General features: G+C 34.5%; 1 protein-coding gene across 3 annotated transcripts; it reads right to left on the bottom strand.

The window, feature by feature from the left end:
- Window positions 1-1,080: 1,080 nt before the first annotated feature.
- On the bottom strand, window positions 1,081-23,390 carry scml2 (Scm polycomb group protein like 2). 3 transcript variants are annotated; one of them, XM_052568393.1, is made up of 15 exons: window positions 23,290-23,390; window positions 20,011-20,098; window positions 19,826-19,897; window positions 19,671-19,741; window positions 19,079-19,313; window positions 18,709-18,797; window positions 17,672-17,915; window positions 9,667-9,965; window positions 8,721-8,832; window positions 8,406-8,609; window positions 6,709-6,885; window positions 5,948-6,073; window positions 4,338-4,580; window positions 2,679-2,842; window positions 1,081-2,573 (listed from the first exon to the last, which is right to left on the bottom strand). In XM_052568393.1, the coding sequence occupies exons 2-15, from the start codon at window positions 20,030-20,032 to the stop codon at window positions 2,451-2,453; spliced, it is 2,181 nt and encodes a 726-aa protein (XP_052424353.1). In that variant the 5' UTR covers window positions 20,033-20,098; window positions 23,290-23,390; the 3' UTR covers window positions 1,081-2,450. The 3 variants fall into 3 exon arrangements, with proteins under 3 accessions (XP_052424353.1, XP_052424355.1, XP_052424354.1); XM_052568395.1 differs by having other exon boundaries at window positions 4,347-4,580; XM_052568394.1 differs by lacking the exon at window positions 23,290-23,390 and adding an exon at window positions 21,741-21,874.
- Window positions 23,391-23,674: the final 284 nt, after the last annotated feature.

Genomic DNA, 23,674 nt, shown 5'->3' with positions numbered 1-23,674 from the left:
TTCACCAAACTCAGCACTGGATCTGTCTTTGGTATGCTCCAATTGTAGAATTCAGAATGGACGAAATACATGGATAACACATGAAGGCAACGGAAACAACATCACACATTCAAAGTATGAGGACTACAATGGCAAGATTGTGTGCCCAACTCAAACAGTAAAAGTCACTGTGTCGCCAGCAGAGACTGTTCTTCCCCCTTTATGTGACAAACGAAGAGGTTTCTCAAGGGACAACATGATAAACTCACCCATGAAACCAGACAGGATCCATGACACTGTCCACAGCTCTGCCTCCTTCCAGTGAACAACAGAGAAAGATATTAAATTAAAAAATATATTTCAAAAGGGACAGGTCACAAGACACTCCTCCATTTAAAAAACAGCATTTGGTTTATTTTCTACCATGAAAATAGTTCAAATTTAGCACGTGCTAAATCACTTTAGTTTTAGTGATTGCAGATATTTTATTATTATTATTATTTTGGCAAGTTAATTTTCATTCATAATATTGATTATTATAATTGAATATATATATATATATATATATATATATATACACTTTTTTATTAAAGTGGAATCAGTTTACTAAATAATAAACTTGACTGACTGCTTCACTTCCAGTTTAAAGGGTGGAATATTTGTGTTCATTTTTATTTATACTATTTATAATTTTTTGTGCAATTACTTGTCAGTTGAGTTTGTGGCAAAACCTTCTACAGTGTTTACATGACATTTATTACTGCATAAAATTTATTAAAATAAATGTTTAATTTCATAAAGTAAAAAGTTAATTTCAATATGCGCCTAAATTTTTTTTTTTTTTTTTGCATTTTGTGTTTTTCAGTTGAATAAAAGACCATTTTTCCCTATATATTTCATCATTGAGGATTTCTTATAAAATAAAAAATAATGAATCAAAAAAATCTCGTCTCGTCTAGTTCTCGTGAACCCAGTCTCGTGGAATAAATCACTAGTCTCGTCACACCTTTAGTAAATTATGTATATAAAGAGCTCTTGTCTTAGGACAACTTTGATGAGGTAATGCACCCTTCCACTGAAAATATGGTGAAAATGACAACGTTATAAATGCAATCATTTATTCAAATGGTAGAAAAGTGTTCAAATAAGTAAATACAAAATATTCCAACCTGAGTATAAGAGCAAAGTAAATACAGTTTATCTAAAAGGAGCTAAAAATGTATGTATATAAATGTGATAATAACAAAAAGCTCCATCCCCCAAGTCACAAAATCCATTATCAATGATATAAACAGACACAATGCGCTCAAAAAAGGCAACACTTTCTAACTATTAAATAAAAAGAAAATGCACTGAAGGACAGAATACTGAACTAAATACACATTTGCATGATACACACATAAAAAGAGACACATACTGGTACATATCTGGGATTGCTGCATGCTCTGTACATCATTCAGCATGCAGATAAACCATGTGACATTATGTCCACTTCATGGGTCACCTGAAGTGCTGGTGTGGACATTAATATAGTCAGTTTTTAGAGGGAAAAGACATGAAAAAACATGAATAAATGAAAACGTATTGTACAAGTGTCCTGAGTAATTATCTTGAGTTAAACAGCAATAGTAATGACGTTTTAACTAACAGTCAGAAGTAAAAATTTTGTGCTTTTATAATTGGTGCCTTTTATAGACCATAACAAACCCATTTTTGGTTCATATCACAAATTAAATATCACTTTTTTTCTTTGTTACTTTATGAAACAGCAAAACATTTTGAAATTGATTGTGTATTTCCATTCATGTCACAGGAAAAGAAAAAAAACAAAAACTGAAAATAACTCCAATTAAATAAACACTATGCCAAATGGTGAAATTTGACTAACTGGCACCTAAACCCTTCATAGTCAGTCAACGACCATAATGTGTTTCAAATACATCTTCATCAGACGTAAACAAAGCGAGAAATACAGTGGAAAGTGAACATTTGTCCAGCTGTCTGTGCATGTAGACAGCACCAGAAACAACACATAAACAACACAGTGAAATCCTTTGGAATTCAGCTTTCTCTACCATTGTCTGAAAACGCAGAGCATCGTATCACTGAGGTTCTGAGGTCTGTAGCTGCAGTTTTACACTGATTTTTTTTTTCCTAGATGAGAGGCCAGTGAACATTTCCTGTACACAATGGTTGTATACAATGTCCATGCAAAGTTAGGTAGTTTTGAAAAGTCAATATGGTGATGATGATTCTTCCATTTGCCACAAAAATTACAGTTTTAGGCTGGTCAGTTTTTCCCCACCATTTGAACAAGCAGGAGCAAGTACAGCTGAAATAGATCAATATGTTGGACCTTTGACTATCAATGTCATAGGTAATAAATATTCATGTATCTTGAAGTCTGTGGTTTGACTCTGAAATGTAGAGAACCTGCATTTTCCTCTGTTGCCCTCTAGTGGATCCAGCTACTATTTTGCCTGTTTGAGTCCCTCAATGTGATGGCAAAGTTTAAGAGCAGGACCCAGCTTCAGCCCCATGTACTTCATGATCATGTCACTCCGTAAAAGCATCAAGGCCTTGCCATCAATCTCCTGTGGAAAAGCAAAACAATCGATCAGTCGATTATAAAATATACTAGGAAATCTTGTTCTGAAAACGTGCAAAAAACATGAGAAATCCAGAAAATCATATCTCACGTGTTTCCTGAAGAGCTCTGCATGTGGGCCGAGTGCTTGTGGATCAGCATCGCGCACAAATTGCATCACTTCCTCTATACTCCAGGATGATGGACTTTTACTAGCCGCTTTGGTCGGATCCTTCTCTGCTCCTCGATGTTCAGGACCAGTGGTTGAGCTAGCAGCTAGAAAACCACCCAAAAACTGAATGTAGTTACGGCTAATAAATTTGGTTTTTATTTACACATTCAGATGAATTTATTATCATTTATAATTTGTAATATATACTCATTACAAAATGCATGGCTCTGTTCAAAAAAGCATTCAAACATACTTATTTCTGCAGTATCTAGTATGTATACTGTGCACAGCATGTACAATTTTGTGTGTATGCATAGATTCATAGAATAACAGGCTGATTTTCACTCATAAAAGGAATTTTTCCAGACAAAATATAAAGAAATAAAAGTGGAAAACACCTTTTTTTTAATGAAAAATAATAATATAAGTAATAATATAAAAAGTGATTAAATCTAAATATATTGTGGTAGGTAGTAGTAGTCAATCTTATGTAGAAAGTTGGTCTTTTTCAGTCAAAATTCTAATCAAAAATTGGAAAGTTAAGATGATACCTACAGTTTAACTTACTGAACTTCTTGTAAAATATATATATATGATAATAGTGTGCTATGATAATTTCAATTATTTGCATTATATATTTTTCAACATACTTAAATATGCTTTTTTATTTGTGGGAAGCAGTATTCATTCAACACATCATTCAGAAAATGTTCATTTTGTGCACAATACATGTAGCACATACTGCAGAAACAATAAGAAGAGTATGAAAGCGTCAAATTCAGCCCAAAACTGAAAGTGCTAGATTCTAGACATCAAAAACCCACAACATGTTGTGAATTATATACACATGTCATCGCACAGTAACGAAGCATTATGCGCTTTATAACCAGAAAGTAATTAAATCTATGTTCATCCTTTTTTCTGCCTGCCTCAACCGACGCATGTATTTTTTGGGAAACTGAACATGAGCTTTCCTGAATGGGAGAACCCTCCTTTGACAGTTCTGGACTCAGTCTCTCTAAACTGAACCCCAAGCATCACTCCCACTCAAAGATGCTATTTAAATAAATATGGCCCCCTGAGCCGCTAACAGGCTTTAATCCATATCAAAGCCTATTGTATCACTTGACATTTGATTAGAGAAAATACATCTGGTCCTCATACAAGCACCAAGCACTCTGTGCGGAACTGATATGGGTGTTTATCCCACGATAGAAATAGATCTGTCTCTGAAGAGCAGCACTGATCGTATAAGCCAAGTTACTAGACCCAAAGCATCCTGAAGAAGGTGAACAAAACCGCTCTGCTTTCAGGGCTCAAACACAAACATAATGTCTACAAACACAGACACTATAAGCTCACTGATTTTCACTGATGATTCCATTAATGAGTAACTTTATTATTACGTAATCCCTAAAAATAAACACTATCCTTCTGCGTATAGGGTGACAGCTTATTCAAAGTTTAATGACATTTCTAATGGCACATGAAATCACAATATAAGGTTTAACATAGAGCTGTAAAAATCAATAAAGTAGTCATCTACAAAGCTGCAATCTTGCATGTTTGTGTGAAGGTGTCTAAACAAAGCGTTCTTACATAGCCTACCTTCCACTCGTCTGTGTGCACGTGCAGGTCCCAGCTCAGAGGGGTTGGAGGAGAGTCTGCGGAGGGGTGGGGGGTGAGGGGGGTAGTGCGGGCTGCATCCGGCCGGGGCGTGATACTCAGACGTGCTCCTTAGAGCAGGGGGTCGGGGGGCAATGGAATTGGAGGCTGAGTCTATTGACTCTTCGGAGAACTGCTGGTCCGTGGTGGCACCATTTTCAGCATGAGCGATGGTTTCTGTTACAAAAAAGCATGAAGTATAACGCTTTAGTTCATACTTAAGGTATATAAACACTAGGGATGTGGATCTCTGTAACAGAGGCCGATGCGACGCGCATCTTGAAGCACAGCCACCGGTACGATACATTAAAGATACATATGAAGTGGCTACCGATGCGATATGATTCAACCCTGTTACGATGCAGTGCGATCCGACATTACGACGCAATGGAAACAAATATGATGCTATGCAATTTAATATGTTGCAGATAGTTAGCTCTTATTTCTTTTGTTCAGACAGACAGCAAATCATAAGTTAAGTGCCTTCTGACTTCTAACGCCTCGGTCTCCATAGTGTTGTGATATGTTGTCATATTCATGTAGCAGCAGTGGTGATGAGAATGCGCTCGAGATAAAGTTTAGAAAGGAGAAATCAATCTACATGTATATATAATATTGGTCACAAATTATTGGTCAGTTAATTAAAAATTATAACGAAATGTTTTTACTGATGCAAATATTCTAGAAACAATGCATCACGATACAAATGCCAACTTGCATCCAGTGCACACTTTTTATATATAGATGAATCGCATCGTTAACTTTTATGCCGATGCAAATAGGTGAATCTTACCATTCCTCATACACATACCATTTAAAAGTTTGGGTACAGTAATATTTTTTAATAACAATGTAAAAATCTTGTCACGGTCACTTTTGATCTACTTAATATTGTGTAAAATAGTAATATAATAAAGAAAGACTGGTTGTATCTATAAACAAATACAGGTTTATAGAAGGTTTTTCTTACATGCCAGACGCTAAAAGTTCACACACCTACAGTATTTTACACACAAACCCCAACTAAAATAAATTCAGGAGAGTATTCCTGTGTTCTGAATGAATAAAATCTGATGTATCAATTAGTAACATAGTCTCCATTTATAATTGGCTTCCAATACAATGTATTGCTTGTAATGCTTCGAACACTAACATTTTTTGTTTCTTCAATTTGTGGCAATGAGCTTGATCTATGAAACATTTAATGAGAGCTAAAAACACAACAAATATGTCTGGCAATTTATAACAGCGTTAGAAATATAACCCAAACTGGCAGGTCATTCACAACTTCATAAAAATCAGACACTTAATTAGTTGCAATGTAGACAATTTAATTAGGGGTCTGTCTGCAGTAAGAGTATTATAATGTGTGATTAATGAACAGAGGTGTCTAACTCCACCTAAAGAAAACCCCAACATCCTTTCACCTTCAGTGCGACCAATCAGAATTGGCTTGTTTCCGCTGCAGTTATTGTGGCATAAAACACTCGATCGCTATCATTCACTCTCAGTGAAAACAGTCAGATCAGCTGAATGAATCGTACCGTCTGAGGGCAGAGCTTCTGTTCTCTGTAGTTTTGGTGACAGGGCAGCAGTGTAGGCTGCTGAATCTCTGTTGAAACGTCTTGTACCCCGTGCTACAGACAAAGCTTCTGACGTCTCCTCTTTCACTGCAACAAAAGAAAAGAGCAGATATAGATCACTTCTGAAAGGCCATAGGATTTACATCTGAAATCAATTGTTTTGACCGTTTCAATTCAAACTAAAATGTTAACATATTCATCTTAAACTGCTAGTCATCAAGACCTACAGAACGCAGTTGAATACCCATAGCATCTGAACTTTAAATCGAACTTGAATCTCTTTTTGCTCCACTTTTTATTCCGACTATTATTTTTAATGAATAAAAAAGAATTAAATTTATTTTGTTATTAGAATAATAAAATTTGAATTACACAATAATATATATTTTTTTCCATGTTATGATTAAGGTTGCAGCTCTTACAAAATCTATATAAATAATATACTACTGTAGTATTTATTTATATATATAAATATATATATATATATATATATATATATATATATATATATATATATATATATATATATATATATATATAAAAAAATCAGTAATTTTAGGACCTCGGTGGATTTAAAATGTAATTTCTGCATTTCTAATTTATTTTAACTTCCCCCCCCAAAAAAAAATCCATTTTCTTAGATTTGTTTTTAATTACTACAAATGTCTAATAGTTATTTTCCTTTAAAGAATAAAATAATTGACACAAACAGGCACACATACCTGATTTACTCCTTTCATACGGCTTGTGAGTGTTAGTAGTTAGTGGACTGAATGGCTGGCTGCTGAACAGGTTATCACAATGCAGGTGGTGACAAAGAGTTTCTAGAAAGCGCAGAACGAACGATGCACTGGAGGCAGTGGGGAGCTTGACATAGTGGATTCCTCCTTCTGAGCGAACTGCATGAAAGTAGAATTTGTGCAAAATTAAACGCACATAATTGCACTACTCCTAAACATCACATGGAGTGCATGTATAGTCTAGTATGCTTTTCATATGCCATTTAAAAAACAGTCCCAACCGTTGAAATACTTATATTGTGTGTGTGTGGGGGGGAGGCTAAATGGGTGCCGATTAAGGGGCCATGGCATCGCAGCAGATGGCCCAACAGTCCTAGCGTGGGCCCCACCCCCTGCACACACACAAATATAGACACACACATGCAAACTTCCCTGGGGACACCCCAATCAAATGCTCCAAACCAGGTTACACACAAATGTCATCCCTTATTACTCGCAGTCTGATGACATCAGCTGTGCACACACACGCTTCTCTTTAAACATACACACACCCTTCTCTTTTCAGGTCAACCACACACTCATGCTCGCTCTTCTCCCTTTATTGTAAAGCACAAATATGCTGACAGAGTTAAAATAACATACAACTACACTAATTTAAATGGAGCTCCAGTCTTATGGCAATATGCCATTCAGCTCTCAAAACACTTTAGATTATGGATTATTCTTCCTTTAGGAGCACTTTTGACTCACTGACGTTTAGAAAAATTAACTTCTTCAAACAATACTTCATATCTGTTAAAACTTGCATCCCATGTCATGACCTTGATCAGTGAATGTGTGATGAAGATTTTTTTTATACTGTGAGTGCTAGTCATTGCAGTTTTCAGAAAACCCAAAAGTAAAGTTAACCAGAAAAACTTAATCATATTTTGAATTTATTTCTTCTTTTATCTTAGCTATATACACAGTCAAACCAAAATGTGTTAAAACACCTTTTTCACATTATCAAAGTTTATTCTCTATAGTTTAGAACATGGTAATACAAGATGACAAGAACTCAGAGTTCAATGGTGTCAGAACAATCTTTCTGTTAGACTGTCTCACAAATTAATTAGGCTGAATAGCTGTCAGCTGTTCAATTTAATTACACAGTTAGATAATACCAATTTAGGTCAACCAATTACCAAGAAATGTTAAATTTTGTTCAGTCTGTGGTGTAAAAAGTTTGCATTAGCAAAAGTGTGTGAGTATTTTTTTTTTGTCCCAAATTTATCCATTTTATTGGGGTGTAAATGGTGTCTGAATAATTTTTGGTTTGACTGTGTGTGTGTGTGTGTGTGTGTAATACAAACACAAAAATAGTAATACAATAATACAAATACAAAAATGATAATACAATAATACATATTTTTAAATAATTTATTTTATATGATATATATTGTTTACTTTTACTATAACTAAATTTAAATGTATTTACACAAACACACACACACATATGACAACTCAAAAATTGTAAAAGTAAAAAAGAAAAGAAAAAGCATAAATAATATAAAACATTTTTTTTTAAAGCATTCTTCATTCCTGGCAGAAATGTTGTCCTAATCAAGGAATCACTCTTAAAATCAAACCCAGATCACAAATCTAAAGTAGATCAAACTCTGAGGCAGGTCCAAACTAACCTCTGATGATTTCCCCTCCATCAGACTGAGACTGCAGGAAGCTGAACAGAGCTTTGGGCTGAAACGCACAGTCCACGCAAGCTTGGACCGCATGCTGGAGGACAGTGTTCACAGGACCCGGCCCGAAATGATCAGGCAACTGCAATAACAGTTTACGGTCCAGGTGCGGCCCTGGGTCTCCATGTTTATTCACATACACACAAACTACAAGAGGAGGCAGTGGATAGTCAGGTGAAGCATACAACACTACAAAGCCATCAGAATATTGAGGAGTACATGACCCATGTGTGGTAGAATATAAAGATAAAAGCCTACCTGTGGACACAACTCCTGATTCTCTTGTTGTCTGCAGACTAGACAGTCTCCCATCTGACACTGAGGACAACAACGTGGGGCTTGAAAGTGAATGAGGAACCTTTTGTTTCCTCTGTAACGGTGGAAGACAGAGAGCGAGAGATAAAACACCAGTACACACGCTCACAAAACAAGCCCAGTATTGTATGCCCACCTTCTCAAAACTATGGTAGAAGACTACAAATGCCTTATCTTGATGGCGACAGACACACGAGGTGAATACAGCATGTTTAATGTACCATTCATGGGGAAGAATTTTAATAGTGTTACTGTTTAATATGAATAATTGCTCATGACATACGGCCTAAAATCAAACAAAAGCTGCATAATGATCAGTTCCAGAGGCAATCCCCCCACCTCTTTATTTCTTTATACCATAAGGAGAATCCCATTATGTTGACTACCAATGACATCAATTCAATCAAAAACGTAAAAAATTTAATGTCAAAATATCTTATTTTGTGTTCCTCTGAAAAGAGAAAATCGTACAGGTTTGAAGTTCATGGCAGATACTGTAGTACTATTTACACACTATTATTTGTTTATATTTCAAGCTTTTATATTTATACTTTCAGCTTTATTTTAATTGTAATAATTTTGTAATGTGCTTTTTAAAAGTATTCATATTTAGCTTTAATTTCGTTTTCTTTTAGTAATAGTTAAGGTTATTTTTAGTTTTTTTTTAAATTACATTTTTTAATCATCCAATATTCCTAGCGCATCGAAATATTCGAGGCCCAGCTCACGGATCTTTCATGATCTCATCCCCACTCTCTCTAACTTTTCTTCCTGTCCTGACATTTTTGGGGGAACTGTGCATTGAAAACTGTAACAGTAAATATCACAATAAATAGGCTAAATTAAAACCTTTTAACTGATCCATTCAACCAAAAAAATGCAGTTGTACCTTGCTGCCGGGTTTGGGTCCCCTCTTTTTATATGGTTTGGGTGTGAGCGGTGAGCTCATGGGACTCTTGGCTGCATTGGACATCGCTTGGCCATTCGGTGACGCGCCGGCTGCAGCTGCTGCTGCCTCGGCTGCTGCTTTTAGCATGGCGATGGTCTGGCTCTTGGGTCTCCTCCCTCGTACCCCCTTGCGCACTGGCAGAGGGGGCAGGGGGTGCGGCAGACGGTACGGGGACTGCATGGAGCGCCAAGACTGACTGGACTGTCCCAGTGCCGGAGTAGAAGTCTTTGAAAATGTGACTGAAAGTGGGGAAGAAAAAAAAGAAAATGATTAAAGTATTCTAATATTATATGATAATAAAAAGAATGTTAAGATCATTTTAACTGTAAAAATTATATAAATCGCTTGACAAACAAAAAGTTTTATAGTATTACTGAATGAATTATGGTAGTTCCATTGAAATGCATTTGAGCATAATGTTAATAAAGTAATTGAATATGCTGTAGAATGTATTAGAACCTACAAGATATTATTGCTATGTGTGCAATATCCACAAGTCAAATGAGATTACACTGACAATAAACATGAAATTAAATCTTACTGCATTATTTTCACCTATCTGGGTCTTACGAAACATCTTACAATCTCAGTGGTTATCACACAAACCCCCACCGCTCAACAAACAAATAGGCATTAAATAACGAACAATAATAATAATAATAATAATAATAAAAACAATAAAAAAATAAAAACTGTGACTTGTATACAATGTAAATGAATAATAAGAGTAAAAAGCCACTTTTTCAGTTTGGATCAAATTGGTTCTCATGCTGAGTGGATGGAGTGAATTACACAGTCGAGCCACAAACGTTGATCTTTTACTCTTTGAATTGGACCACTCAAAGACTCTTCATTCTGCTGAATTCTCTTCCTCAGAGGCCATTTTAGATTTTGCATATTAGAAGCATCATATTACAGCCCTGAAAGCAGCGGTTTGAAAACGGGCAGCACGAAAATTTGTTATCTAGGATCCTCTTCAAGACGGAGAGAGGCGAGACCGTTTTAGCTGGACATTGTGCCCCAAAGGAGGCATGTGCTTTTCAGCACCCTATTTGTTTGCAGGCCACCCCCCAATGGCTCTCTGATCAAAGGCTTCTTTTCTGGGGCCAACAGGTAATCCGTATTAGGAAGAAAGACCCCCTTCCCCACCTAGATGAGTGTGTGATGGGTATATAAAAGCTATGAAAAGAGTTTGCAGCTAGTGCATCTCCGCAGTTTATTTCGAAATCATTTTATCATGCAGAGAACAACAAACAATTTTCTATGAATATTACTGAGCTGGCAAGTTAATGTATTATTCATTTAGTTGCTGGTTCAAAATGCAGTGCCTGCTTTATAGTCTCATTTGAAAGAGCACCTTATGGTTTTCATCGGAAGCGCCCCACATCATTACAGCAATTTATATTTTCTTTAAAAGTATTTCCAGGTAATGCATGAGTGTTGAAATATATAGAAGTGTTATATATTGAATACAAATGAAAAATGTGAAAGCAGATGTACAAGAAAGAGCACTGCAAAAAAGAAAAGAAAATAATAAAAGAAAATAGACAGTGCTTTGAGTTACAAGTTCATTGTAAATTTGTTTGTAAATGCGTTTGGTAATAAAAAAAAAATGCATGTCCAATGCACACACCCTGCCTTGCAAACCAAATATTTTTAATATCCACAAACCTATTTCCCATTCCTCTCCTTGAAAACCCAGAATATATCAAATATCTGCAGCTCAGCATCAAAAAAGCCATCAGTGAAGGTGTAAAAAATAGCACAAGTCGATGCTTTCTGAGTATCAAACAACAAGGATGTGAAATCTCCAATGCATAAACCTCCTTCAGACCAATGGCACCAAATGCTCCTATTATTTCCTCTGTATGGGCCATCTCTAAGATCAGATAAACTTCTCATATTACAGGGCGGCTGACGGGCGGTCAGCAGAAGTCGGCTTTGCTAAGTACATCTGGGAGCTTTCACAGTCCTACGTGCAGCTGCTCTCCTGGGCCTCGAAAGGGGAATGGCAAGAGAAATGAAGCTCAAGACGCACACGTTTAATGAGGAGAGGAGAAAGAGTGCACAAGAATAGACAAGTGTTTTCTTTCATTTAAGAGTGGCTGATTCTCATTCAAATCTCTAATAATGAATATAAGCAGGCACACTGGGAATCAAGCACACAGATGCATAATGGGCATGCAACAGAAGCGAAGATGTTCAGAAGATCTGTCACGGCAATGAAAGCAAACTTTATCCAGCCTAATCGCTCAGTGTGTAAAGTGAAGTGTATTTCCAAGCAGTTTCTCACAGGCTCAATCCAGTGACCCGGTGACCCCTAGATTGACTCCCAGGGCACATACACACACCCTTCAGCTCAGTGCAGGACCTGAAGGGTGCCTGGTCATGGGAGAGGTTGCAACCGATGTGTAACGAAAGGTGTCCGGGCAAATCCAGTCTAATTACTTCATCTCTTCCACAATATTTACATTTCGCCCCACACCAGACCCGAACGCCAGGGCAATCTGTCTACGGCTGACTGCAGCTTCAACTCAGCAGGAACTAGAACCACATGTTGTGGGGGAGTAACGTCGAAAAAGAGTGTGTCTGTGTCCATTCCATGAATATGCGTGTGTGTGTGTGTGTGGTAAAAGGGAATATAGGGTTCTCTGAGCCCCAGGCAATTTAATGAAACAATGCAATCTGTTAAAGAGCCGAAGTCAAAACAGCTACAGCAGTTCAACAAAAGCTTTTAATATTTTTGTGGCTTCTGTACAGAAAGATTCATCTGAGATTTTACTTTTACTAGTCAACGGGATTTTTTCATTCAGATGGAAATTAGTTAAAGCTTGAAATCAGTAACCAAATTACTCAGATGCATATTTATTTTCTTGCTAAACAAATTTCAGAAGTGAATTCAGCAAAGCTCTGTTTTTCTTTTCTTTTTAAAACACATAACTTTATGACTGAACATATATATATCTATGTATGTATGTATGTATGTATGTATGTATGTATATATATATATATATATATATATATATATATATATATATATATATAATCACTAATTTTGTGGCAAGCTGTGTTTACAATTAATAGTGTATATTTTTATGTTACTACTATTATATTTTCGATTACTAATAAGAGTGACTAGCATCTTAATATGCAGTGAAGTATTATTAACCAGTTGAATAGATGCTTAGTATTACCGGAAAATAACTATTCCTTCATTAATATAAAACATTCCTTTTATTTATACTGAATTCAATGGTGATCTGTGGTTCAGATATTAACTGCATAGTGTGTATTCCAATTGTTGCTTGTACCAATTTAATAATATTTAACTGAATAATCACTAATTGCTGTTGGAATAAGTGCTAGGATCTATTGAACAATTATTAGTAAAAAATTTAAAAAGATACTAGTCATTATTGCATTACTTGCTAATTTTTATTTTATTTAATATAATAAATATTAAACCAGCTTGCCACAGTCTTTCAGCTCAATGAATTGTTTTCACAAATATAGAAATAAAAGTGGAGTGTTAGTGCACTATAACACGAAGCAAATAAAAGCAACAGGAATGAAACCTTTGCAAAAAATACACTCAAATTAAACTCATGTGACCTCAATGCATTAGCCACTAAAACAAAGCAACAGACAGCAGAGACAAAAGCCTCGGAAATACACCAGAAGAACTCACCAAAAAGCCAACTTTCAACTATATCCGCGTAGTGCACAAACGAATCCGGTTTAAATCTATCTCTCGGTGGAGAATGGCTTTTTTTAAAGCAACAGAACAACTGGAGCTCGCGCTCACTTTCGCGCCCGGTTTGAAGAGCAGCGGTAAAGGCAGAAGCGCATGACAAAGCCGTGCCGGCGGAGCCCTGATCGGGCAATATCTGATTAATATGGAGGCGGGGACGAGCAGAGGAGGAGGCGGGGGAGGGGGAGGAGCAGGAGGAGGGGAGGAGGGAGATTGGGGGTCGTATTCATGTTATCAACCAGACTGACAGATATAGCGCTGAATATAAAAATGTGATCAATATCAAAATACAATAAACATCTTTTATTACAGAAGAATTTATTTGTATTATAAAGAAAAATAAGATTTAGTTTTTTTTTTTTTTTTTTTTTTTTAGTCAACATGTGATGCAACGTCCACAAATAATAATTATATGTGACAATGGCCCACAAAACCAGTCATAATGATCCTTTTATTATTATTATTATTTAAGTTTCAATAAATAAGCTTTCCATTCATGTATTGTTGTTATGATAAGACAATATTTGGCCGATATATATATACAAATGTGAAAATCTTGAATTTGAGGGTGCAAAAAAAAATCTAAATATTGAGAAAAGTGCCTCTAAAGTTGTCCAAAGTTCTTAACGATGTACATTACTAATCAAAAGTTTTGATATATTTACGGTAGGAAATGTACAAAATATCTTCATGGAGCATGATCTTTTACATGATCTTATCCTAATGATTTTTGGCATTAAAAATATATATATATATATATTATTGGCTATTGCTTCAAATATACCCGTGCAACTTATGACTAGTTTTGTGGTCCAGGGTCACATATATAAATAATAGTTACAATATAACTAACTTATAAATTAATAAATAAATTATTAATATTATTTAGATTTGGTCTACATTTTAATAATAATAATAATAATAATATATGAATGTTACATTTAAATATAGACTTTGAAAATCTAAATATATAAAAAAATATTATTATTATGCATGTATGCATGTATGAAAAAACAAGATATTAAAAACTTTGAAAAACATTGCACAATTAAAAAATAAATAAATACAATATATATAAATGGGGTAGTTTTATACATAACTGACAAACTTTCACATTTTACAAAATCCAAACCCCTATAATCATCAGTCTCCTGCCATTTCAAAGCTCGTCCCAGGCTTTTAGGGCAGAAGGGGTAAAAGGTTAATAGAGATCAGATTCAGAGCGCCTGGTTTGAAGCAAACGAGTACAGAGAGGCATGAATAACACTCCCGCTGGAGGTCTTTATGTGCTTTCTTACACACCCAGTGGGTATATTCTCGTACCCACACCTCAGTCTGGTACCAGTCGTAATTCCAAAGCCCATTAACAATTCCAAACAAACCCTACTCAAGTCAATGATATTTGCCATGAAATTATGCAAATGTATAGCAAAGATTATTACAAATACACAAACAGGCTACAGCCAAATTAGTTGTGTCTGCTTTGTCTCACACATTTACTCTAAATGCATTAGGCCACCTGTGAGATGTGTGAAAGCGTCAACACTGTCATTCTCACTGTAGGTTTGAGAACAGGAGCAGAGGTGAACGCCTAAATAATAAGTGTCTACCTAGTGCTAATAAACAGCTCTAAAAATAACATAACGAAGCATGAAGACGATCAATTAGGCAAAGCACCACATTATGGATTCCTGTTTTAGACTAAACAAAGGCTTTTTATTATTATCATTAAGAAACAGTACAATTAAAATCATAGAAATATATTAAGACATGTTGGAAATGTAAAACATTGTATTATTGGCACAGTTGCTTTAACTGTTGCTTTTTAAATTAATTAATCAATCCAAAGAAAATTATAAAATACCTATAAAAAAAAATCTATATTGTATCAAGATGGGAAGGGAAAAAAAGATTTCTGACAGATAATTTTGCTGTAATTCTCTCTGAAATGCTTCATACTGTATGGCTGGATCTTAAAGCTCTTTTAATAGTACATGAGAAACATAAATTAAATGATTATTGATTATTTTCTTTCATTTTTTTTTTTTTTTTTGTGGGGTTGGGGGGGGGGGGTTAATTTGAAACCATATTTTAATTAAAAAGAAAGAGTGTGTAATTTATCTGTAACTAACTGAAGATCTGAACCACATGTTCATCCTTTGTCTAGTATCCACAGCTTGCCTTTCTATTGTCCTAGGCACTCATTACTGTTATTCTATGCTACATTATTAATAAATGCACACATGTGCACAACGTGCTCTGCGCCAGCTAGGAAAACTGAAAAAATTAAGACATGGTTCAAACACCCACAGGAGCATTTTTCATCACTCATTAGAAAGGTGGTACTCACTAATGATCAGGTAAAACTAATATGCAAGGCAAAAGAAGACAAATCACACCTAAAGGAAAGGATGCACAGCTCCTGCTCTCATGCCTTCATTCAAAGCTCACTAAAATACCATCAGAATTTATCTGAACCATTTGCTTTTTCATGTTTATGTATGAAAGGTGTGTATGACCTTTCTAAACTTAGTACTAAGTGTTGGGGGAGAAAAGCATATATGACTGTTCTATTTATTCAAAATATATTTATAAAAAAATGTTGGTGCAAAAATCAATTCAGAATATTTGGTGCAGTCAAAGATGAGCAATCTGAAGTAGTCTTTTGGTGAATAAAGCTCTTCTAAACTTCAGCCTATAAACTAGTGCTGAGTCATGGATTGATTCAAGTGTTTTCACTAAAACTGGGGCAGTGAATTGTGATCAGTCTGTAAATAATTTACAATGATTCCAAATGAAAAGCCAACTCGGGAGAAAATGGAATCCCTTTTGTGTCCTAAATTCTAAATATCAAAGACATAATTATTTCATTTTGGCCACTTCATAGAGAAATATTCCAAAATACAGGTTCCTTTCAAACAAACCGGCAAAGAGTAGAATGCCAAAACAGAGCAATTATTTGCTAATATGTATTCATAGACACTTCATAATTGAAGGCCCTGGTGTCTGACTATATGGTAGAAATCTCCCAACAATATTCTTTTTGTCTGGTCATGTCCGCTCTGGTATAAGCAGGAAGAGAGCAGTAAACATACCTTGAAAGTATTCAGAGGAGGAAGAGCTAATAGGAAAATAAAGTATTGAATTCATTTTTAGAGTATAGATGATGTCAGATTTAAAATGAACTATACATCCATTCTCTATTAATTAGGGCATTATGAATAAAATAAAACACCCATAAAATTTTACTTAAATTAAAAGATTAACCTGAAAAAAATAATAATAATAAAGATCTACCCTAAGTTTGGTTAATTAAAATCTATTTGGAAAGTAATGTAATAAAATGTAACAAAAATTGGGGAAAAAATGCATGCACAATAAGGAAATTTTACAATTTTGAAATGAAAAAGAAAGAAACAATAAAAATGCAAAAGAGAGTGTCAATCAAAGCCACATTCTATAATATGAAGAGCAATACACTTCTTTCCATAGATTATATTGTAGAGACAGTAGCAATGTCAGTATTTATGAAGGGAAAAGTTTTGACAGATGATTATATGTGATCAAATGACACATTTAAAATTTTAATACTTTCTAGAACTTTAAAAAAAAAAAGAAAACATTGCATATCTTACAAATTCTTTAATATATCTGAAATCAATAGTCTTACATTAAAATAACTGCAAGTAACACTACATAAAAATATTTTTAGGAAATATAAACTATCTATGATTTTACCTTAAAAAACGTGTTCTCAGATTTTAAAATCATGGACATTACAAATATCAGACCTGATTTAATTTACATCATTCATTTAGCAGACACTTTTATCAAGCAGAGAACATATTACTGTAGATAATGCAAGTTAAGTGTGTCAACCCTTGCTGAAAAAATACTATAGAAAGCATCACAGAAATGAAATGATTTTCACTATGAATATCATTACAAACCATCAACTTTTAACCATTAAAACTATTAAAAAATGGTTTTCTGTAGTGTGTTTTGGGACATATTCTATTAGGATTTAATGGTTTTAACAAGCCATCAATAGATGGTGACCAATTACCAGTAGAGATCCACAATGTCCAGTACAGTTTCCATTAAAACCAATACAGTAAATCCAAAGCTTTCGCTATATTCAGTGAGGAAATAACTAAACTGTAGTGACCTCTAGTGGTCAGAGACTGTACTCACAGCAGTTGCCGGGAGGTTGCAGACTGTGGTTGGTCAGTTGACACCAGCCCACGGGGAAGATGTCCCTGGAGTCATACTGACACCAGTAATCGAAGGCTCCTCTCCAGCCATCAAACATGATGAATATCTTGTCCCCTCTCACCTCTCTGATGGTGGCGGGACAGATGAGGTAGGGATTCTTCCGGTCCACCGCTTCCAGTTTCAAACCAGGTTTAAAGAAGTTCTGAGTAGGTTTGGGCGGCTCCTGAGGCATTCACAGGGAACAAACCATCCACATACAAATCACACATTTTTTGTAATATTGAATATAATAAACTAATTTTGAGACCTCAAAACATCAGAAAGATATATTTTTCTTAAAGCACCCTTAATACGCTGTTGTTTTTAGTACACCACTGGTCAACAGTTTGTAATATTTTAAATGAAAGCATTAAATTGATCAAAAGTGACAGTAAAGACATTTATAATGTTTAAAAAATTTCTGTTTCAAATCTTATGCTGTTCATTGAATGTTCCATTCAATCAATCAATCAAAAAAAAAAAAAAGTAATAGAAAAACATTATAAATAATTAAGTAGGCTACCAATAATAACTGATAACAATTGAACAAAATTAGCATATTACAATTATTTATAAAGGATCGTGTAACACTGAAGACTGGAGTGATGACTGCTGAAAAAATCAGCTTTGCCATCACAGGGATATATTGCATTTAATTTAAAGTTATTTTAAATTGTAAAAATATCATAGTATTACTGTTTTACTGTGTTTTTGATTAAATAAATGCAGCTTTGGTAAGCATAAGAAACTTATCTTAAAAACATAAAAAATGTATTCTAATTTAATTATTCCAAACTTTTGACCAGTAATGGATGCTTAAATGTAAACATTTGAGGAAAAAAAACAGTTTGTTGTAATATTTAATACTGTCTGAATTTATGTTGTGCAACGAACCAACCACTTTCCATTTATTTCAAAGCTTTATTCATGGATCTATGAAAAACCTGTTAACAAGGTTTGCAAATTGAAGCAATTACCTTTTTAAAAGCTGAAGCTGGAGCCATCTCTGCCCCACTTAATGTTTTTAATAAGAACATGGGCCATGAAGAAGCATTCATTCTGAACCCTAATAATGGGAAATACATATTCAACCGGAAATGTTTAATGAACAAAGAGAAAAAAAAATACATGGCTATGAATACGTAAAGCCAAGGGGAAAAAATGATGCTGCATTTAGGGAAAACAAATCATAGATACTATTCTAACAATGATACAAAAATCCACATGCACATTATGTGGGATACTTGCAAATCACTTTAACATGATGAAAAAACAAAACATTCTTAGACCAAAACTGGATTTCGTTTGAATCCTTCTTTGAAGTTGATTAAATTAAAACTGCTTTACCCAGTGGTGGCTGTAACATATCTCCGCTCTTCTCACATGTGCCGATAGGCTGAATGTCAGAGGAGTCAACCAGTCGCCAGAAATCATTGGTGCTGTCACTGCCATCCAGTCTGAGGCGCAGACGCACGCCCATTAATCCCATCACTGTGGCGATACACACTGAGGTGGAATTCCTAGGGTCACAAGCCTCCACTTTCATTCCCACTTTAAAATCATTACTGGGAGGGACTCTGGACTGGAGAGAGGAGGAGAAAACAAAGAGGGGATTAATAAAGACATCACATGTTCATGAAAAAGTGTGAAGATCATAGCAATGATGGCACGGGTTGGAAAACTTAAGTTTACTGTAATTTCAATTAGAAAATCCCCCCAAAAATTACATGTACACACATTATTTTGTCACATGATCATTTAAATTTCAATATGCTGATTTTTGATTAAAAAAAAAAAAAAGTTGTATCATTGTTGTAACTAAGTAAAGCTGGTACTGTTACTTCTGATTGTTACTGTTAATCTTCAGACTTTAAAGACATTAGAGTATAACAAATATATTTGGGCAGAAAGACATCATTAATCGACTGAAGAGCTCTACCTGTCTGAAACAGCTGGGGGAAGCAGGACACGATGAGGTCTCTCTCAAGTACATTTCCCAGCTGAACGGCTCTGAGGAATGTTCATCAGGAAGAATGAGATCAAGTACACAGTATTGGTCTCGTTACAGGTTAATAAAGAACGAGAAGGCAGTACCGCTGAGTTTTTGTGAAGGACGTGAATCCTCATTATTCCTCCCTGATTTCTCCTTATTACTGTGTTTTCTGTCTGCAATTAAAAATTTCAAAACATTTCCGATAATAAGAAGAAGTAAGTTACTTAATTAGGAAAAAGGATTAACAAAAAAGATTAACATTTGAAAGGAAAAGTAGCACTTTGACCTCTCTGGTGGGTTTTGCCCATGGTGACCTGGAGCACCACATGAAGTGGACAGAAACTGGACAGCCAGCAAAGCTCTTAAACAGTTAACTGAAAGAAAGAGAGAGAAAGAAAGTTTTATTAATAATGTATCAATACAAAAATCACAATTTTCCTTAATTGTTTTTTATTTATTTTTCATTACACTACCATACTTTAAGTTTGAGGTTAGTAAGATTGTATTTATTTATTATAATTTGTTTATTATTATTATTATTATTATTTAATTAAAAAAATTAATACTTTATTAAGCAAGAAATCATTCAATTGATTTAAAAAAAAATAGCAGCAAGACATATAATGTTACAAAAAAGAATCGGATTTCAACACTGATAAAAATAAGAAATGCTTCTTCAGAAACAAATAGAATAATTTCTGAGAAGGATGGAGAAAAATCAGCTTCACCATTACAGGAATAAATTACACTTTGAAATCTTCTCAAATTTAAAAGCATTATTTTAAGTTTAATACATTTCAAAATATTACATACTTTTTACTGTATTTCTAATCAAATCACATGCATCCTTGGTGAACATAAGAGTCCTCTTTCAAAAGCATTAAAAAACACGAACTTTCTTTTAAAAACATCAAATCTATATTGAAATCAGTTTTAGTAAGATCCTGTTATCTGTCTCTTTTATCACAAGAGAGATCAGCTTTGGCCCACGAGTTCATGAACCCGCCACGGAACCCATATTACAGCATTACAGAAGACAGGGATTATACTTTATACTCCCTACCGGCATCTGAGTGCAATTTATTCCACCAACATTGCACTTTCCAAAAAAAGATTATCACTAAATCACAAATAGCTTTAGAGAATCAAAGTGCGACTAAGAAAAGCTTTTCTTCTATTTGACATCATAATAAGTTACTGCAGCTTCTGAGGGACCCTGTGCTCGCTGATCAAAGCCCCGGCTCACTCAGCAAGTCATAAGTCACATCTCAGTTTGGAGAAAATTGGCTGCAGCTGACGTCCAGTGCGAGCTGACAGGAGGATGAGGAACTTCCTTTTTATTCCTCTGTTAGTCCACTTAATGTTTCTCAATGGGATATTCAACAAAGCTAAATTAAAAACAAATACAGACTGAAAAACAGGGTCATTTTAGTCCTATCAAGAAGTAAATTAATTTTTTTTTTTGTAGTTTGCAAACGTGAAATTATTAACAATATAATGGAGGCTTCAGTATTTAATGTCTGTAAAATTATAAGGTGTATATCTAATCTGCTCTAATTTGTACAGTTAATTGTTTTTTAAGTTTTGTTTTATAAGCCTTGTTATTACATCTTTCATAAACAGATGTTCGTTTAAGACTATGTTAATATCAGGTGGTTATTAAGGTCCAACTTCACACTTCACTAATAATTACAAAGAATTAAATGTGAAATTCTGAAATGAAAGACAGACAGCATTTTCTTGTAAAATATACTACAATAATATTTATAACTTCATAGAAATAGTTTTTTTTCCCCCAAAGAATTTAGATATATTATTTAAAAAATATATTGGCATAAAACTAAAATAAAAATCACTGGAAATATAGGCAGTTATAAGGCAATTATAGGCATATCGGAACTGCAAGGTACATTTTAAAACATTTTTTTTTTTCAAGAGATGTGAGATAAAAAAATTAAAAATTAAAAAAATAATAATAAAATAAATAAAAAACTTGCATTTCTACTTTTATCTTACTTGTTTATCCAGCAGAAGGATTCAGGGAAAACTCCAGATGATGCTAAAACCAAGAATTCCCCCAAAATAAGTCCTTTTTGCAAGGAAAAAAGAGATACAGTCCTTTCAATGTCACACCAGTGTTTCTGCTCTGAAACTACTTGCCACTTGTGTCTAGATAGCAGACAACCTCTCTCTCTCTCCTCCCCCCTTCCCCTCGTCATTCTTCTGTCTTAAGCTGTGAATCCCATTCAGAGAGTCGTCATAAAGATTCCAAACCGCCATAAAAAGGTCATTAGCCGGTGTGCATTTGTGGGAGTCTGCAGCAGTACATGAAAAGGATTCCAGCACTTCCCATTAACAGATGATGTCTACATTTTGTGCTCTCTCTCTCTCTCTCTGTCCGTCTGTCTTTTCAAGGCCCTTGCACCACACCCCCCAGACAGGAAGCTATCTCTTTAGATGACTGCTTTAAAGCAGGGAGTGGGTGAAAATGGATATTTTGAATTTACGATGAAAAGAATGTCAAGAGATGCGTAGATCTAATTAATCTCATGCATTGATGTGACAGGTTCTTTTATTCTTAAAAAACAAGTTCTGGTTTCAACGGATAGCGTTGGTTAAAAAAACAAGCAAACAAACAAAATCATTGAAATTATAAATGCACAACCCTCAGATTGTCAGTCCTATATTGCTACAGGATTAGCATAAATGTTTATTTATTATTATTAATTTTCATGCTGTTTTTACGTGTAAAACATGTTTATCTCCATTAAAATTATTATAGTTTACTATAACTACAACTAAAACCATTAAAAAAGTTTGTGAAATTAAATACAATCTAATAAAAAACAGCTGCCAAGGTAACATCTCATTTTAATTTATATATATATATATATATATATATATATATATAGATAGATAGATAGATAGATAGATGGATAGATAGATAGATATATATGTAAATAATTTATATTAAAATAAAAAAAGATTAATAAAAACTAAAATAATATCCCAATGATAGCCTACTAAAAAGTGTTGCATTGTATATAAATGAATGAAAATATAATATTATATTAAGCATGTTAAAATAAAATAAAAATTTGTATGAGTAAATAAATCACTTTTTTCCCGAGAGAAAATAACTGAAACAATGAGTGCTTCAGCTAAATAGGGAATTGTCCTTCTATCATTAATGTGACAAATGCTTCTATCTGAAACGGCAGTGTTAAAAAGTACAATAATTATTTTCATTGTTTTACTAAGCAAATATATGCATGTAATACATAACACATGTATCAGACATACTTCCCGATGCACTGAAAATAGTTTTCAGCGTGCACTCAGCACCAGTGTACCAATTAGAGAGAAGCACGGAGCTGTTTTAGTTCAGGGAAGAATGCACGGGACGCGCATACACAACATCATCATCTTACATGTAAACGCGCATTCAGCTTCCGCGTCAGTGTAATTACTGTGACATTTAGCAAACGCTTTAGATGCACAATACACTGCAGCACAATTGATTCACTATAATAAATATGAAAATGTGCTACTAATGTTTGCTCACCGTGTAAGGTCGGATAGCTGCTGTACTGCTTTACTTTCCTCTGGGTCTATAGGCCGCCATGTTTCGCACATCCGCGCATGTCCAGCAGCATCTGCGCCCGCAAATTGATATCACTGGAACATTGAAGAACTACAGATCATTTTGTATTGGTGAAAGTGATTTTCAAACGTCCAATGTTATTTACAAATGCGCATCTACCTTCTAAACTGAATTGAATTTGAAAAGTAGGCTTTTAGTATTGAAATTCAAGCGGATGTGTGTTGTATATTGTTATTGAGATGGAAAAAAGTTTTTTAATGTGAATTGCTTTAGCAATTAGATATAAAATGCAATTTATGAAGTATTCATAAATAGACTAAATGGGCATACATTGTACATTATCTGG

The sequence above is a fragment of the Carassius gibelio genome, chromosome B11, assembly GCF_023724105.1.
Source record: "Carassius gibelio isolate Cgi1373 ecotype wild population from Czech Republic chromosome B11, carGib1.2-hapl.c, whole genome shotgun sequence".
NCBI classification, from domain to species: Eukaryota; Metazoa; Chordata; class Actinopteri; order Cypriniformes; family Cyprinidae; genus Carassius; species Carassius gibelio.
The sequence above is the reverse complement of the archived record's forward strand: the minus strand, read 5'-3'. Positions and strand labels throughout refer to the sequence as shown.